Genomic DNA, 18,531 nt, shown 5'->3' on the forward strand with positions numbered 1-18,531 from the left:
ATAATTGGGCCTTTTGAAGGTAGGCCATAAATTCTAGTTAGTGTTCTGTGGCTAGTAATCTACAACATCTGTGTTCATCCCAGTGCTTATGAATGAGATTAGAAAAATGAGGTTTTTGACTGGCCAGAGTTGAATCCTAGGCAAAGCAGGCCAGATTGCTGCCTTTGAAGGTGATGTATTCAAGAGTCACTTGCCGATAAATCCATACAAGTTATTAGCCCAGAAAATAATACTTCACTTGCCCACATCAACCTATGTTAGTCAATAAAGAAAAACAATAAACATGTTTGTAATTTGTTTTTTACCTTTATGGTAGCCTAGAGATAATTCTTGCTTGCCACGTAGGCTAGTGGCTGCTTACAAGCCTGATTTACAAGACTTACAAGACCAAGACTTTTGCTATGGGAATTAACATGCCAGCGATGAGAGTTCATCCCTTTTGTTTTGGGGAGAAATGTATATTTGTCTGTATTCACAGGTTGAGCATGTTCTTCCTCTTCTGAAGCGAGGCATTGGAATCCACCATGGGGGATTGCTTCCCATTTTAAAGGAAACTATAGAAATTCTTTTCTCTGAAGGGCTGATAAAGGTATGTGCTGCCTTTCTATCTATTAGATGTACTTTGGTATTTGCTTTTATTCTGCAGTTCTCCTTGCATATTGGGCTCTCAGTAGCACAAAATACAATGATAAACCATGAAGACTGGAAACAATTTTCATCAGATGTTGTGGAGTGGCTCACGCAGTGGCTTTTAGCAGTAAAATCTGTTTTATTTTAGCATTATGGAGCTTTATAAATGTATGTGGCTTGCTGCAATTTCTGATATGGTCACCTAGGCAGGATATTCATCCCTGATCTAAAACAATATGTACTTTAGATCTGTAATATTGTTAAAGCCTTGAGCTAAACTTTGAATTGAGCAAGAGCGGAAGAGCCAGCAAGATTTGCTCTTCCCACTGACTTAGCCCTGGAGGAGTCAAGGCAAGGCAGAGGGCTTTTAAACACCTTCCTCCTCAGCATGAAGCGCAACAGAGGCTTTGGCAGAACCCCCCTCCCCTTATTAGCCACATTGTGCCATGCAAGCCAAGCCACAGGCAAAGAGCTCTTTAACGCTAACCACCCTCAGCCTGGATTGCCCTCAGTGTGGATTGTGACTTAAACACTGCTCTTGCCTGTGGCTTGGCTTTCATGGATGAGCATGGCTAATAATAAAGAGGTATCCTTTGTATCAGCCACAGTACTGTGGGCCAGGTGGCAAGTTCTAGGATTGGGCCCATAAGCCACCAGTTGCATATCTTGACTGCAAAGCAGGATTTTAAAGGTCATACAAACTCAGAAAATTAAATTCTGCCTGATTGCCTTAATGCTCCTCAACAGGCTCTTTTGTTCTTACTCATTGCTGTGTTTATTTAGGCCTTATTTGCAACGGAGACTTTTGCTATGGGCATTAACATGCCAGCAAGGACGGTGCTGTTCACAAGTGCCAGGAAGTTTGATGGGAAAGATTTCAGATGGGTAAGTAAATTACAGCATGCTGGGTGAATATACTTCTAGCTGGGAATAATGATGTGATTACTTTTCAGGTGGCTAGGTATTGTTCTGCAGCTATCTGAATTAGATGCAGCCAGACTGGTTTTGATTAAGGCTTTTTTCTTTCTTTCCGCTGTATATGGTACTATGTATTATGTAATTATGGTATGCAAGATCTGCTGCTGTTGCAGTTGTATTGCATTTGTCCTGTATCTATACTGTTGTTGCTGGTCTATAACCAAAATAAAGTTATTGATTACATCATGCTATACATGAGGCATGCTGGGAAGGCAGGAGGGCTTGACAGTAGTAAAAGGCATACTACAGTTGTTTTGCTTATGAGTACAACCAACAGGTTGAATTCAAAAAGAGCTCAAATGTAATCAGCTTCTCATAGTGTAGTATGTAAGTGTGAGTGTGTGTGTGTGTGTGTATGCACATGTGTTTTCCACTGTTGCTGATTCCAAAGACATTGTTTACAAAGTTTTACAATCTGTTGCTTCAGTTTAACTTTTACACAGCCTCAGTGTCTTTGTTCCTCCAGTTCCTTGGCAATTTTGTCTGCTCTTTCTATTTCTGGTTTTTTCTTCTTCTTCTCCTTCCTCTTCTCTTCCTCCTCCTCTTTTTTGGTACCCTTTCTTTGGAATTCTCCTCCTTCTGATATACAGATAGCCCTGTTGCTTCCATATTTTAAAAAGTGCTTTAAACTGTCCTTTCAGCCTTTCCATCCTAGCTGATCTCTCCTCCCCTTTTGTGACCCCCCTTCTATTTCTTTGTTATCCTCTGATTAGATTGAGAACCTGAAGCCTGGGTCTGTCTTGTTCAACTCTCCTTTTACAGTGTTTAGTTATAGATGGTATATAAACATCATTATCACCTACAGTTTACATGCTTTCAGATATCCTCGGGTGAATACATTCAGATGTCTGGTCGTGCTGGACGTCGAGGCATGGATGACAGGGGAATAGTTATTCTTATGGTGGATGAGAAGATGAGCCCAGCAGTTGGAAAACAGCTTCTCAAGGTATCTTAAGATCTGACTAAAATGTTTCTTAAATATATCTGGGATATCATATGGAATAATGCTGTCCTGACAGTAGCTACTATAGTGGTATTAAATCTCTCTTTTATTTGGGGCCGAAGTTGTGCAGGATAATATTTCTTTGCTTTGTTTGTTTTCCTCCTTTTCAGCTAATGATCACTTCATAACCTGTGATTTTGGTGCAAGTTGGGAGTTGGCTCTACACTTCATTTTTCTTACAGCAGGTGGGGGAGGGCAGAGGATGGTTAGATGTCAAGGGCAGGAATGCGTTAACTTTTCATTACCATATTATGGTATGTGAACTGAAAAGTTACAAGTGTGCATTTGTAGAATAGGTAAGAAAGGGACACAGTCATGAACAGCTATGGTGAGACAAACATAAACACCTTGAGTGCCACATATAACAATAAATCCAGACAAGAATGGTTTAGCACACGTTACTGATGAAGTGGATGTTTGCTTTTGGGATTTTTATGTTCTGATCAGGGGCCAGGGAGGGCAGTGTACAAAGGAGAGTACTTCATTTCCAAAATGTGTTTTGGCACACACAGTACTGCAGTTGGGTAGTTAAAACCTTACCATAGCTGTCCCTTAACAAACAAACACACAAGCACATTACCAGATGTAGGGCAGGATAAAATAGCTTGTTATGAGTTCCTCCTTTCTCTTCCGTAATGTTTACTATAATTTATCCTTTGTCCTGATGTCATTGTGCTGTGCTTTTTCTCATCAGTGGCCCTATCCAGCCCCAGCACAGCATCCCTTCAGTGGCCGTTGCTGGTATCTGCCTTATGTTTCTTTTTAGACTGTGAGCCGTTTGGGGACAGGGGGCCATCTTATTTATGTATTTTATTTTTTGGTGTAAACCGCTTTGAGAACTTTGGTTAAAGAGCAGTACATAATAATGCTGAGACACTAAATAACTTGTACTCCTGTACATGTTATCAAAGGGGGAGCTTGATGCAGCCCTTGCCCTTTTTGGCAGTAGTCCTATGTGCTGTCCAGTAGGGCAGAAACAAGCAACTTTATACTGGTGTACTCACATTACCTTCATTGAGATGTGACAGTAAGTGATTTGTTAAACCTTTCCTAATAGTTCATGCTTAACATGTTTGACCCATTTGAACCACCCGTTGGAACTTAGAATCAGTGTGGTTTCAAACTGGCAAAGGAGTAGGAGTTTCCCTGCCTTTTCAATGTCTGCTTGTGAGGAACGGCATCATTCCAAAACATCAGAGATTGTACATTAGTCTGGTGGTGGTAATTCCAAATTAAAAATGTAGTAAGTAAAATAGAGCAAGTGAGATCTTTTACATGCCAGATTCTATCAAGTGTCAGTACTTTATCCTGTAGTACAGCAAATGTGTATTGCAAATCTAAGCTGGAGTTAGTGTACTCCAGATCCAAGAATCAGAGCATTGTCTTTTCATTGAGGTATGGCCTATTAATCAAATGAAAGTATGTCTTTGGAACACTTTTAATTTTGTGGTGTTGAATTGCAGTTAGATCTCCAGCTTTGGGTCCTTAAGGTGTTTGGCGAAATGGAGAAAACTGCAATTACCTCTCTATTACTCCTCTTTATAGGCTGGGATCCAAAGAGGACTTTGTGCACATATGAACCCCTTTAATGAAGAATGGGGGAATTTCATTAAGCGGCAGTCTCCTGAACCACATTAAATGTCTCTCTCCTGAAGTTTCCCCAGTTTTCATCAGTGACTTTTCAAGGCCTGCATGGGACTGCGATAGGAAGAGGGAGCCTGAAAAGCTCTCTCTGACTGTGCATGTATGCATGCATGTAGGTGGAGTCTTGTCCTTGTCCCATAGGATCCCAGCTGGAATCTGCAAATTTGCAGGCTTTTGTTGCAGCTTAGTTCAGAAAAATGCCAATACATTTCAGAATGTTATTATCTAGGCTGGGATCCTGAACATTCCTGTATAATCTCTTGGAACTTGAGGGAGTTGCACCATAAATACATTCTCTTAGGATCACAACTAGTGCATTTCCCACAACATCTTTATGACAGATGCTTCTGCTTAAGCAATTGGTCCTCCTCCAGAAGAATACTAGTGAATATTTTGTGATGAAAGCATCTCTCTGTATGCATTTCTGGTCCATCATGTCTTACTATGTTTTTCTAGGAGAACCTATATTTTACATTATTTACCCCCGAAGCTAATTTCTCATTGAAAGTCATCCTCTGACCTCACTGTTTATGACAAGACAGAGACACAAACCTTCAACTAAGCTGCTGGAGTGGAATCTGTCCAGCTGTGTAGAGTCCATGTATAAACATCAGCTGAACACACAGACTTAATTGCAGGCTTGTTGTCTGGTTTTACATCAAGCTCATTCACATGTGTTTTCAAGCATCCACATGTGTGGGCAGGCTTTGGAAAACTTAATAGACCTCAGTTTGTTGAAGGACTTGACCTGCCAGCCAGAGCCTGGGATGAAGGACTTGCCTGGAAGGCCACCAGGGCAGTTCAGTGTGTTCGAGGCTTCGGTGCAGCTCTGAATAGTACAGCAAAAAGAACTTTAATTTTTAAAGATAAATTTAAGCCTATATGGAATACATTATATACATTTTATGTTGTGTTCTATCCAGCCAGATGCTAATTCAAGAAAATATTGAAGTTGCAGATAATAGCTATTCTGTATCTACATACATTCTGACAACAAAGTCTTTTAAGCTCTCCTTATTTAATCTTTAAAAAACCAATTTGTGTTCAGTATTATTCCTAAAGAAACACATCAAGCACACCATATTTACCTGAATCCCAGACTAGAAACTGCGGAGTCGTGTTAAATTCCTTTTAGGTCAATAGAGGTATAACCTGTATTTTTCAAGGGGTTGTAACTTGCATTTATACTTCTATCCCACCCTTCCTCCAAGGAGCACAGGATGATGCCCATGGTCGTCACCCCCATTTTATCCTCACAACAACCCTGTGAGACAGAGCAAGCTGAGAGTGACTTCCCCAAGATCACTCATTGGACTTCATGGCTGTATGCGGATTTGAACCTGGATCTCCCCCATCCTTGCCCATCCCAAACCACACTCCACCCATTTTTCTCCCAGGGAGTTCAAATCAGAGTACATGGGATTCCTAGGTATTGGCCAAACCAAAACTGAATTTTCTCATAGTAAATGAGTAAAGAATGGGAGTACAGTCTGGGGCTGTGCATTTGTCATCATATTGGGCAGAAGGTAAACCACTGGAATGCATACAACCTTCTGATTGCTGGGATTCTTGCAAAGAGTACCAGAGCAAATAGATCTTGGTTTGATCCAGCGAAGCACTGTCTGCATTTCTCAGAGAGTGCATACAGATTCGTTATGCCTGAGATCCCCTGTATTCAGTTTCTTCTAGAAATTTAAAGTGCATCGGTGAACTCTGAGGATTGCAAGACTGATGTTGGTCTGACATAGTTTGTAACTCAGATAGCAAAGCTCGGTCCCTGGCTCTGCTTTCCTGCCTCTGGAAAAAACTGAGCTATTAGCATTTTTGGTTTTTCCTTGCCTGTTTTGTAAGTGACAGATTGTTTGTTGCCAAAACCAAGTTTCTTGAGATTGGTCATAGTGAAGATTGGTCATAGTGAAGTATTTTATTATTCAGTTTGCCTTTACTGACTGAGCTGAGTGTCTTTTGGGTTTTTATTTTTAATCTGCAGGGGATAAATGTTATAGTGATGGTTAAATGTTTATTATGGTAGCTATTAACACCATAATAACAAATGGAAGTATATGAGGAAAGTGCGGGAAGGTCATAGGAGGCTGTCATTGCTTTTGGGCCTGATATGCACAGTTATGCACAATAAATAAAGTTATGCACAGTAAATAAAGCACTTTTTCTTCCCACCTCAACTGAGTCCTGGATTTGAGTGTTGCTTAGTCACCAAAGAGATAATTCAGTTCACAAATTGCAATTGGTGATCTGATTCTTTCAGTCCTTTGCATGTTGTAGTGAGCTTCCTTAACTGGCACATTAAAGCATACTAGCCAGATGGGCCTTGAGACAGTGTTGCCTTTTGTTGATTATGACATGCCTTTACACTAATTTATCCATTTCCTAACTAGAATATAGCTAGGTGGCTACGTTCTGTATAGAGTTGTGGGATATTTTGGAAAGAGTTTATATATTCTTTCTCAGCCTCAAGCCCACAGCCAGAACCCCAGAGAGGCCAGGGAAACTTAAGGGAAGGCAGGATGAATCCAAGGGGCTCTAGGACCAGTCAGTTCGTCCAACTGATGCAGGGCAGGATGCCTGCTTATCTTAATGAGTCTGTTATTAGACCTTATTTGAAGAAACCTGCATTGGATGTCTCAGAGTTAGCTAATTACAGACCCATTTCCAATCTTCCATAGTTGGGCAAGGTGATTGAGCAGGTAGTGGCCTCTGAGCTCTAGGCAGTTTTGGATGATATTACTGAGAACCATTTCAAACTAGGGATGTGCATGAACCGGTCTGGAGGCCATTGTAGAGGCCTCCGAACCGGTTTGAATGTGGCACCAGCTCGAAGGTTTGACGCCGGGGTGTGTGTGTGTGGCTCTTTAAGGGCGGGGGAGGATGCACTCTCTCCTCCCCCCCCCACTGCTGCCTCACTTCCCCTGCCGCCGCTCGGTGCCTGGCAAAGTTTTTGGGATGGCAGTGTACCTCCCTGCTGCCCCAGCCCCCGTTCCTGGCCGGAAGCGGACGGAAGTACTGTTTGCATGTTTTTTTAAAGCCCATCGGGGCGGCAGCATACATTCCTGCCACCCTGTTGCCCTCATCTTCCGGGTATGACCGGGTCTTCTCTGTGCCTGCCCCAGAATATGTTCCCTGTTAAAATAAGAGCATCTCTGTTTGCTTTTAGGCAAAACTGTTTTCTCGGGCTTTTAACTGAAATTAATTTTACACTGTTTAGTTTTTATCTCATGAAATTACTTTAATATTTTATTCTGTGATATTGTTTTAATTGTTTTTTATTCTGTTTTATATTTGTCGTGTTTTAAATTGTATTTAATAGAGATAACCACCTAGAGATACACATCAGGCGGTATATAAATATGATAAATAAACAAACTATGGGCAGGAATATTTCACTGACTTGGCACAATTGTGAAGCAGGAGGGGGCAGTCTGTGGCAGCAAGGAGAGCAAGGCGTGGGCAACAGGGAATGTCCATTTGCTACCCTCACCACAGCAGGCCCTCACCACTTTTGCCACTAGCCCACCATGGCGAAGAACAATGTGAAACCTTTTTTGCTGTGTGGGGGGGATAAGTGATTCTCAAGGAGCATACAGGTTCATTGTTGTAGTCTCTGTTGTTCACACTGGTGGGCTTCACATGTGCATAGAACCTCCTTTTGGGAACTTTCCAAGTTTGTTTTGGTGGGAAGCCCTGCCCCCCCCCCCCAGTTCTTTGTTGTCTGCTGCTGAGACGACAGCTCTGACTTCGAGGTTCTTTACTCTTTTTCATCACTAAAACAAAAAGAAAAATCCCTGCTGTTATTTAGTTCTCTCCTTTTTGTGTGTGTGCCTAACTTCTGTTTGTTTCTTTCTTTTTCCTTTGCATTTTTGTTTTGCCTTGCATCCCCCCCTCCCCCTTTCCTCTCATGATGGGAAATTCACTGACATTTTTTCCTGCCCTAAGATGGATATTCCTGTTTTCCCCCAGTGCACTAATGTATCACTAGTCAAATTGTTTTCAAAAGGTGCCTTGTTTGCCACACAAAGATTCCTGCTTCAGACGGCCATTCCTGCTACCTCATCTGCCTAGGGGAGGCCCATAACTTCAATGCCTGCTTGAAGTTCACCAAGCAATCATGAAAAAATAGAGCTCAGAGATTTTGCTCTATACTTTAGGAATGTGCTTTGACTGCTACTCCCCAAATGTCCTCTTCGCTACAGCGTACCTCAAACATGGACCCACCCCTGACAGGGGTCCCAGAATTCAGCACTGTACCACAGAGCCCTCCTCAGGCTCCAGTATCTGCTCCGACACAGCAAATGGCTATCATGCTGCAAGCCGAGCTGCCTTCGGTACCATCAGCACTGCCTATTGGAGGGATCATGTTCACTAAGCAAGGGCCCTTAGGTAACACAACCACTTCGGAAAGCCATGTTGCCCAAGTGCGAATTGAGTTCAGATTAGAAGTTGTGAAGAAGAAGGTGGCACCTCTTCAAGTAATCACAGCTTCCATCCCGAAATCTCAGCAGTCTTCGGCACTCCATCATTCACAGTGCTCCCCAGGATACCAAAAAAGAAGCCATCACCATTGCCTGAAGAAGTCCGTCCTTCTTTTACAGATCTGACCCTGATCCCATCTGACCTGCTCTCTCCGAGCAGGAGGTGCTCAAATATCAGAGAGCCACTGCTCAGGGACAAGGGCTATCGTCTCTTAGGGGGTCAACGTTGGATCCTCTGCCAAACCATTCCAGGAGGCCTTTGCCTGTACCGTCGCTACAACACCCTTGTTGGGACCAAGCACTGTTTCTGCTCCTGTATGGGCTTTGCATCACGAACAGCATTCCACAGCCCCATCACACAACACCAAAGCGCCTAATCCAAAATTTCCTAAACCCCAAAGGAATCTGACTTGGGGCATTACTCTGCTGGTGAAGAAGTTGATTATGAATCCAAGAGCTGTTATACCTATTATGATAGATATTGGTACTGTCATCACCTTTCTGGGCATCACTACTATTGCCAGCATGGATAGTATAACTCCCGGTATACTGCTATTGGGACGACAGGCATGCTGGCTTGTTGGGGTCCCCCTCACCATATCGCAAGACTCTCATTACCACTACAGGGAGTCACCCAGATCATTCTGAAGATGTTCTTGGTCTCCTTGGTACCATAGCCACTCAGGGTCTCAACCCTGTGAACACCACCACTCGAGGTCTCCACCCCGTGCCTGTGGTGAGCTTGCATGGTGCACAAGGTCCAGATCTGGGGCAACTCTCCACTTCAGTACCTACTCCAATACTGCAACCTACTTCAGTTCAACAAGCACCTTTGGGGACCCATCCTTGCGCTTGACGAACCAGAACAGGAGGACCCTTCAGATATGAATCTGATCACTCGGTATCTGATGTGCATTCCTCTCCTGTTGATGGCATGCCTGATCCTAAACCGGAATCACCTACAGAGGACTTCCAGAATCATTTGGAGTACATCCACCATATGGCCACGTCCTTGGGATTGCAGGTCCAGAGACAATTGTCGATTGCTGAAAACCCAGTCTTTGGACTCATTGACTCCAGTGTTACTTTCCCGGTGGCTCTACCAATGTTCAAGCCACTCATGCTGGGGAAAGCCGTCCACCATTCAACCTACCTCAAAACGTCTGGAATCTTTCTATAGGGTCCAGGTAGACAATTATGCCTTCCTTCAAAAGCATCCGACCCCTAATTCTATAGTGGTAAAGGTAGTGCAATCAAAATCTAAACATAGGGCACTCTCCGCCCCCATTGACCAAGAAGGGAGAAAACCTGATTCTATTGGGTGCCGTTTACACGCCACCTCTACACTCCAAATGAAAATTGTCAATTATCAGGCCTGTATGGGAGGGTGACGTCAAAGGGAACTTGCTAATGTTATTAGAAAGGAAGCTTTTCAACTTGCTAAGCAATAGCTACTCTCCTCCAGACACCAAACTGAGTGTGCTTCCAGGGTTATGGCAGCATACATAGCACAGCGATGTCATGCATGGTTATATTCCTCCAGCCTCACTTCAGATGCCAAATCATGAATAGAGGACCTCCCCTTTTGATGGGGAAGCATTGCTTGGAGCCAAGCTGGATGAAACCATGGAGAAGATACACAAGCTGTGAAACATTACTTATCTGTGAGCCTCTCATCCTTGCAGTCTAGCTCTAGCAAGCCATACAAGTGGAATAGACCCTCTACCTCAGAGTCTTTCTCTCAATCACATAACTCAGACCACTCCTTTCATCCCCTCAATACCTCTACGAAACTTGTATGGAACAAGGGCAAGCAGCCCACTTACACAAAGCATCCATGACTCGAGCATTTCCAGGACTGGCACCGGACTCAGACCCTACCTTGCAACCTGGGAAGATATAATAAACTACCAATGGATGCTTACCACCATTCACATCGGGTACGCCATAGAATTTCTAGAATACCCACCTGCCCATTTTGGAAGTATAACTTCCCCAACTCTGTCGCTCCTGGCAGAAGTTCATTCCTTGCTCCAAAAGGACACCATAGAGCTGGTTTTCCCTCAGGTGACTGACAGCTTCTTCTCCCCTTATTTCACAGTCCTGAAGCATGATGGTGGGCTTCGACCCATTCTAGACCTCAGAAATCTCAGTCACTTCATTCAGTACAAGAATTTCTGCATGCTTACAATTCCAGATAAGGTTGCACTTCTTAGGGGGACCTGGTTCGCACCAGTCAATCTCAAAGATATTTGATACCACATTATAATCTGACCGCAACACCACTGATTTCTCCACTTCCAGGTAGGGACGTCAGCATACCAATTCAAGGCGCTCCCATTCTGACTCTCCATGGCCTCCTGTGTTTCCAACAGATGCATGACAGTTGTGGTTGCATACTTGCATCATCTGAGTGTCCAGGTTTTTCCTTAACTAGATAACTGGCTTCTTGAAGCCAGTTCTCTGTGTTCCTTAGCAGCTGATGTTTGGGAAATGATGTCCTTACTGAAAGTGTTGGGCTTTTAGAATAACAGCAAGTCCAACTTGACACTCACAAGAATCATTCAGTTTGTGGGAATCATTTCCAATTCAGTAAGGGCCAAGGGGGATAGATGGTGTGCTGCTTAAGGTGAGGGGCGCCCGTCAAAATGCTAGCGGGAACTAAGAGTTTTGGAAGGATCCTGAAAGGAGCTTCTACACACATGCAAAGCCCACCAGTGTGAATTAACAGTTGACCACTAGAAGAATCTCAGTTACAGTTAAGCAACCTGATGTTTCCTCATTACAGAGCTTGAACAGATTCTTTTATATTCTTACTCTAGTAACGTGCCTTCAAACAACCGTACCACTGAAAAGGAGTGCCCACTACAACAACAACAAAAAATATTTATATACTGCTTTTCAACAAAAGTTTCCAAAGCAGCTTACATAGAGAAATAATAAACAAATAAGATGGATCCCTGTCCCCAAAGGCCTCACAATCTAAGTTTGGATTCTGTCTCCAAACCCCTGTTCTAGCTATATCTTAAATTTTACTTGTCTCAGTAAAAATCACTTTACTGGCGTATTTTTTGTTGTTCTGAAACATCATCTAGCTAGACCTCTGAAAGGAATTGCCTAAAGGTCACTCTCTCTTTGGTCTGTCCGGAAATAACATTCTAGAATAGCTATTTTGCAAAGTGTTCATTAGACATTCAAATAGTACATGTCAGCATGAGCTATGAAGATGAGATGTCAGGCTTCCACTTGCGCTCCCCCCCCCCCCCCCGAAATCTGATACTGTGTACTGCCTGTTCTTACTGATTTTCCTGTTTCTGTTTTAGGGATCTGCTGACCCTCTAAATAGTGCTTTCCATTTGACATACAACATGGTATTAAATTTGCTGCGTGTGGAAGAAATTAACCCCGAATACATGTTAGAAAAATCTTTTTACCAGTTTCAACATTATAGAGCTATTCCAGGAGTAGTTGAAAGTAAGTATTGCATGAAATACCTCCATTTTGTCAATTTGCCTATAGTTTTATTTATATTCCAAGGACCTACCTATACAGTTCTCTCCACAGAGCCATTAAACCTGTTGTTGGTTAATACATATTTAATTGTTGGGAACTTTGGATGTGGGCACCATCCAAGAGTTTGGGCACAAAATCTGGTGGGACTTCACTTTCCAAAGGGTTTCCCTTGTGGGGCTGCTGTTCAAGAATTGTAACCCACAGAACTAGCTGCCTACTGCTTTGGTTCCTAACAGCTGCACAAAACTGTATGAATTTTCAGATGTGGCTTTTAAATTGGTTTCTTGTTGAGTTACAGCCCCTAAATGAGGCCTTCCCATCCAACTTTGTCCTTCTTGGAATGTCTGTATGACTACTGATAACTCAAGTGTAGTCTTGCTTAGGATCCAAGAGGTTTCAAATGGCCCTTTTGAACTTGCACAAGGCCTGGAAGCAAACCTTGCCTCTTTGTTATAGGGAGCATGAGGGTCCCAAGAGGCAGAAGTGAAGGTTCTTCCACTTTTGCCAGAAGCAGGGACAAGTCTTGCTTCCAGTAAAGAGTAAAGTGTTCTCTTGTCATGCTGCTAGAACACTTACACTGCATCCTGTGAGCAGCTGTGCCAATGCCGAAGCTCATAGGAATGGACTTTTTAAAAGCAAAACAAGACTGCTTCACAATTAGGGATGTGCTTAGACCACAGTCCATGCACATCCCTATTTACAATCACAGAGCAGCTAACCCAGAAGCCTGGTCCAGGCATTTACACACTTACAGGGCTTGAAATGGGTCAGAAATCTTGCCCCTTGCCCTTCACTCACTCTCATGGCCCTGCTCGTCACGCTTACTGCAGCGTTTGTCTGGAGAGATGCGCCCTGTGTGATTGTGTGCATTTCCATGATTGGGAGAAAGGGGCTAGTCTCCTGATCATGGAAAGGCTTGCAGTCACGGTTACAGTGTTCGTCTCTTCAGACAAACACTGCAGTAAGCATGAAGAACTGGACCAGGAGAGTGAGTGGTGGGCAGTGAGTGGGGCTTTTGACCTGTTTCAACACCTCTAGGCATGTTCAGCAGCAGTGTTCTCTCTAATTTTTTTCATCGGTGTGCAGAATGAGTTTTGTTCTGGGCGGCAGTATCAAGGTGTGTGCAGTGTGCACACATGCATTCAGAGTGGGGCCTTTCTGATTCCGCCTGAGCGGGATCTAAAATTAGCTGAGTGGACATAAAAAAAATTTCACCTTAGAGGGAACACTGTTCAGCAGGCATGTTCAGGTGTTCTATTGAACACTTGAACAGGGCTAGATTTACCACCAGTTGTGCACTTGACAGGGATCATCTAGCTAATCCTAGCTGACTGACAAGGGTCATGTTTTCATAGGAACAGAGGAAGCTGCCTTACACCAAGTCAGCACATGGGTCTATCTAGCTCAGTGTTGTCCATAGTGACTGGCAGCAGCTCTCCATGGTTTCAGGCAGGAGTCTTTCCAAGCCTACCTGGAGATGCCAGGGAGAGAACCTGGGACTTTCTGCATGCAAAGCAGATGAACTACCACTGGGCTATGGGCTCCATTCCAATTTCAAATGCATGCTTGTCAAATTCACACCTTACAGTTAGGTATGTACTAATTTTAGGCATACACCTAAAAATGAATGTGTGAAAAGGTCCTGAGAAGTGAAAATCAAATATTCTTTAGAACAATAATCCTTCAGATGTTAAGATATATCCCTTCCCTACATGGACACAGCACCTCCAGTCATCTTCATAGGGCATAAAAGAGGCCTGTTTTCTTTCTTACCTCTTTGACATAGATTTGGGCACTGCACAGGGCCATTCCCTGTAAGAATCTAGTGTACTAAAGTGCTCATGCCAAGTGGGGAGATGGGTGAGTGGAGGGGACAAGGCCTTTGAGATGCCTCTGCACCAGTGCTGGGTTGCTTTTGGGAGGAAATCATAGCTATGGTTTGCTATAAAATTCTGCATTTTATATAATCAACATAATATTGTTTCACAATATTTGCAGAGGTAAATAAGTTGGAACAGCAGTACAATGAGATTGAAATTCCAAATGAGGAAAGTGTGGTCATCTATTATAAAATCAGACAACAACTTGCTAAACTGGGTAAAGAAATAGAAGAGTACATTCACAAGCCAAAGTACTGCTTGCCATTCTTACAACCAGGCAGGCTGGTGAAAGTAAGTTGCTTTTCTCATCATCTGTATTCTTGAAATATGTATCTTTATTCTTAATGGTCTGTGTGCAGTGCCACAGTTGGGGTTCTGTGCCTGTGGGTTTTAATATGTGATAGTGAAATACTAGTTAACAAGGTTGTCTATTGTTGTCTTGTCTTAAACATTGGAAAGTTATCCTTCGTAGCATTTTTATTTTTTAAAACTTCCTTTTAAAAAATCAACCTTTTATTTAACCAAGTATCGGTACAGTGAAATTAGATGACTTACATCTAACCTTCCCCCAGTCCCTGCCCCCATCCTAACTGAACAATTCTCAGAGAACAACCAATATTAAATGTATATGCTTATAAGGAATAATTGGCGTAGAGACACTTATGCAATTCAGTGAACATACGCTTATATCATCACACCCACACATGTTGCGGGGGAAGGACGACCACCTTCCTTGCAGCTGTGCATGCACAACTCAGTTGGGTGCCTTTGAATAGATTGTAGCCTGAAAGGTTTAGGCTACTAATGCACTACGAAGCAACTTAATGCAATAAGCCTTGAGAGCGGAATGCCTGGCATTTTACTACTTGACAGCCATTTTCATATATAGCTTTAAATTTCTTGGCTGACATCCAGACTAATCCTGTGTTGGGGAGAACCCTCAGGAACATAAGAACAGCCTTGCTGGATTGGGCCCAAGGCCCATCTAGTCCAGCATCCTAATTCACACAGTGGCCCACCAGATGCCACTGGAAGCCTACAAAAGGAGTTGAAAGGGGCATGCCCTCTCTACTTCAGTTACACCCCTGCTACTGGTACTCAGAGGCATCCTGCCTTTGAGGCTAGAGGTGGCCCTCCAACTAGTAGCCGTTTATAGACCTCTCTTCCGTGAAGTTATCCAAGCCCCTCTTAAAGCCATCCAGCTTGTTGGCTGTCACGTAAATTGTGGCAGAGAATTCCACAAGGTGATTATGCGTTGTGTGAAAAAATACTTCCGTTTGCTGGTCTTAGATTTCCCAGCAATCAATTTCATGGGATGACCCCTGCTTCTAGTGTTATGTGAGAGGGAGAAGAATTTCTCTCTATCCACTTTAACAACTCCATGCATGACTTTAATAAGAACATAATTTTGGGAGGTGCAGGTGGCCGCAGAAGGAAAGGGGATAGCTGAAAAATTGCCTCTTACCCGCTGAGTGACAAAAAATCGTGACACTTCAGTGCAGGGTTAGTCTGGATTCAGCCACTGATGGTTACATTTATAGTATAAACATCCTAACAAGTCAGTTGAAGCTTCCTGTTTGTCAGCAGCTTCTGATAAACTTTATAAGCAGGAAAGGACTTTATAAGCAGGAAAGGACTGTCTTTGAAGTTCTGCTGCTTCAAGGATGTTGATATTTGCTGCTATCTATCATTTTGTTTCACTCTACTACTTTAATATCTGATAGGTCAGACTGTTATATACACTTCAGATGCAGCTTTATGGATGAGCATGTTTTTATTGATATTTTCAGGTGAAAAATGAAGATGAAGACTTTGGCTGGGGTGTGGTGGTAAATTTCTCCAAGAAATCTAATGTTAAGGTAAAACAGTATCCAATGGCCTTCTCTACTGGTGTGTAAATATATACTTTGAAAGTTTGTGATAATTTAAATTTGGACCTTTGTTCTTACTCAGATATTCACTGTATTAAACAAGTATAGAGAAGGCTTGGTTTTAGTTTCACTTTCTAAAGCATGGAACCCAATCCTGTGCATATTTTCTTGGAAATGTGTTCATTGGGGCTTACTCCCAGGTTAGCTCAGTCAGGATTGCAGTTGTAGAAATGGATCTTGTTTTATAGGTTGTCCTGATGATTTTTTTTTTTTAAATTTGGAGTCACCTCATCAAAATGGAATGCATTCTGTGTCGGATTGTGTCTTATGGAGCGTGAGGACAGTGCTGCTGGCATAGGCAATAGACTCTATTCCCTCCTCCCTAAGGCAGCTCTCAGAGCTCCCCTAAAAAGCCGCTCTGGGAATGGCAGGGCGGTGGGGGGCACTCCTGGGAATGGCGTGGGCTGCAGTTGAGGGAGAATTCCTAGAATCAAAGCACAAGCACCTTTTGCTTGAACAATGCTGTTGCACTCACGCTACTTACCTCTGGTTAACTACCTGAGGGTGTTATTCAGGACTTATTCAGATTATTAGATTATAAACAGGATCCAGACTAAGAGTCATAGTAGGGGAATCTTTCTGCTCATGCATGGGGAGTGAAAGGCAATTTTCACTGATTCCTCCTCTTCCATCTTCAGCCCCCTGTGCCTGCCAAAAATATGTACCTGAGGATTCCTTGGTACTCGCAGAAGTATCTTCAGCAGGCACAGGAGATGCAGAGGAAAGTGGGAAGAGGTGAAAATCACCCTTCCCCATAAAGAAGCACTCTGCTCCTGCAAGTTTTTATCTGAAGCCTACCCTGTGATTGCACATAAGATAATCACATTTGAACCTTCTTAATACATTTAACATCCAAAGGACTGTCATGGTTTTGAAGTCAGATCTGTGTCCTGTAATGAGCTCTGGAGCACATTGGCGTGATTGCTGATGAGATCTGTGTGCTCTGATTATCTGCATTTATATGGCAACAGGTCCTTAGTGTTCAGTTTATTCAGGAATTATTACATGTTTCCAAAACTGGCCCCATAGTCCATTATCCTCCTCTGTAGACTAGTGTTCTTTACTGCAAGGCCAACAAGCCAGTGGCAACTCCCATTGAACTTATGTGTGGCTCCCTGGCTAACCTGAATACCCTGCACAGCTCCACTGGCGCCACACAGAAGCAGTAGTTCCCAGGGCACAGTGCAATGCTTTCCCCAGTACTTGTGGGGCTCTTTTAAGGGAAGGAGCCCTTTTGAGCCCTTATACCATCTTGGATGGTGTGCAAAAAATGCTGGGAAGTGTAGTCCTTCCCAGCACTTTCTTTGTAGACTTCTATGGTGGAAATGTTAGGAAAGACTACACAGTGCTGTGTACATGCCTTCCAAGATAGCAGTGCGGTTTGAGAGAGCTCCATTTCCTTTAAGGGAGTGTGTTAATTTAGTAGTTAATGTGGCTCTCTCACTTAAGGGTTTTTTTGTTTTTGTTTTGCCACAGTGGCCCCACTTGAAAAATAGTGAAGATCACTGATATAGTAAAGTGACCTTGAAATGCTGCAGTTTGTTGTGGAGTTTCTAAGCAGTCCAGAGAAGATGCATGCAATAGAGGAATGTTAAGGCATAATTGTACCAGGCTTGAAATGTTAATGAACTGAAATTTTTATTCTATTTTGAACAAATAACTGTGATATAACTGCACCTTCGTTGAATGTGGGGCAGCTATTCCGGTGGTGGTGGGGAATAGAAGAAGTAACATTGGCAGGTCAGCAGGCTGTTCCAGGGGAAGGGTAGTCAGAAACCTAATAGCTGTCTCCCTTTCCAGCTGTCCTGCCAGCTCTTTGACCTCAGGGAGCACTGCCAACATCCCAAATAACCTTACCTTGCTCCTCTGCAATGCCAGGTCAGTCCAAAATAAATTAGAACAAAGGGGCCGACCTGGTGTGTATTACTGAGACTTGGTTGGGGGAGTCTAGTGGCCCAGTCTGGTCCCAGCTTCTTCCTCCAGGATAGTCTGTAGAGGAGCGGGTGAGGGGATGGAGGCGGGGAGGCTGTGGTCTATAATATCTCCCTTACCATGGTCCCTGTTAGAGTATCTGACCATATTGAATGTGTGTACTTGAGTTTGGGGACCAGGGATAGATTGGGACTTCTGCTGGTGTACCGATCGTCCCGCTGCCCAACGGAATCCCTTACTGAGCTCACGGACTTGGTTGCGGAACTCGCGTTGGAGTCTCACAGACAGGTGCTAGAGGACTTCAATGTTCATTTCAAGACCAATTTGTCCGGAGCAGCTCAGGAGTTCATAGTGGCCATGACAACTATGAATGACAACTATGAGCCTATCCCAAGCAGTCTCTGGATTGATGCATATTGCAGGTCACATGCTTGATTTGGTCTTTTACTCTGATCAGGGTGGTGTTCTGTAGCTGGGGACTCCTACGATCTCCCCGTTGTCATGGACGGACCACCATCTGGTTAAGGTTGGAC

At 43.3% G+C, this 18,531-nt stretch overlaps 1 protein-coding gene across 1 annotated transcript in view; it reads left to right on the plus strand.

Moving 5' to 3' along the window:
• MTREX (Mtr4 exosome RNA helicase) overlaps window positions 1-18,531 on the plus strand; it is a 75,127-nt gene that overhangs the window by 19,402 nt on the left and 37,194 nt on the right. The window contains exons 13-18 of the mRNA XM_053288227.1: window positions 479-589; window positions 1,414-1,515; window positions 2,429-2,554; window positions 12,066-12,216; window positions 14,254-14,426; window positions 15,926-15,994. Coding sequence (XP_053144202.1) covers window positions 479-589; window positions 1,414-1,515; window positions 2,429-2,554; window positions 12,066-12,216; window positions 14,254-14,426; window positions 15,926-15,994 — 732 coding nt within the window. The remainder of the gene's footprint in view (window positions 1-478; window positions 590-1,413; window positions 1,516-2,428; window positions 2,555-12,065; window positions 12,217-14,253; window positions 14,427-15,925; window positions 15,995-18,531) is intronic.

The sequence above is a fragment of the Hemicordylus capensis genome, chromosome 2 (genome assembly GCF_027244095.1).
Source record: "Hemicordylus capensis ecotype Gifberg chromosome 2, rHemCap1.1.pri, whole genome shotgun sequence".
NCBI classification, from domain to species: domain Eukaryota; kingdom Metazoa; phylum Chordata; class Lepidosauria; order Squamata; family Cordylidae; genus Hemicordylus; species Hemicordylus capensis.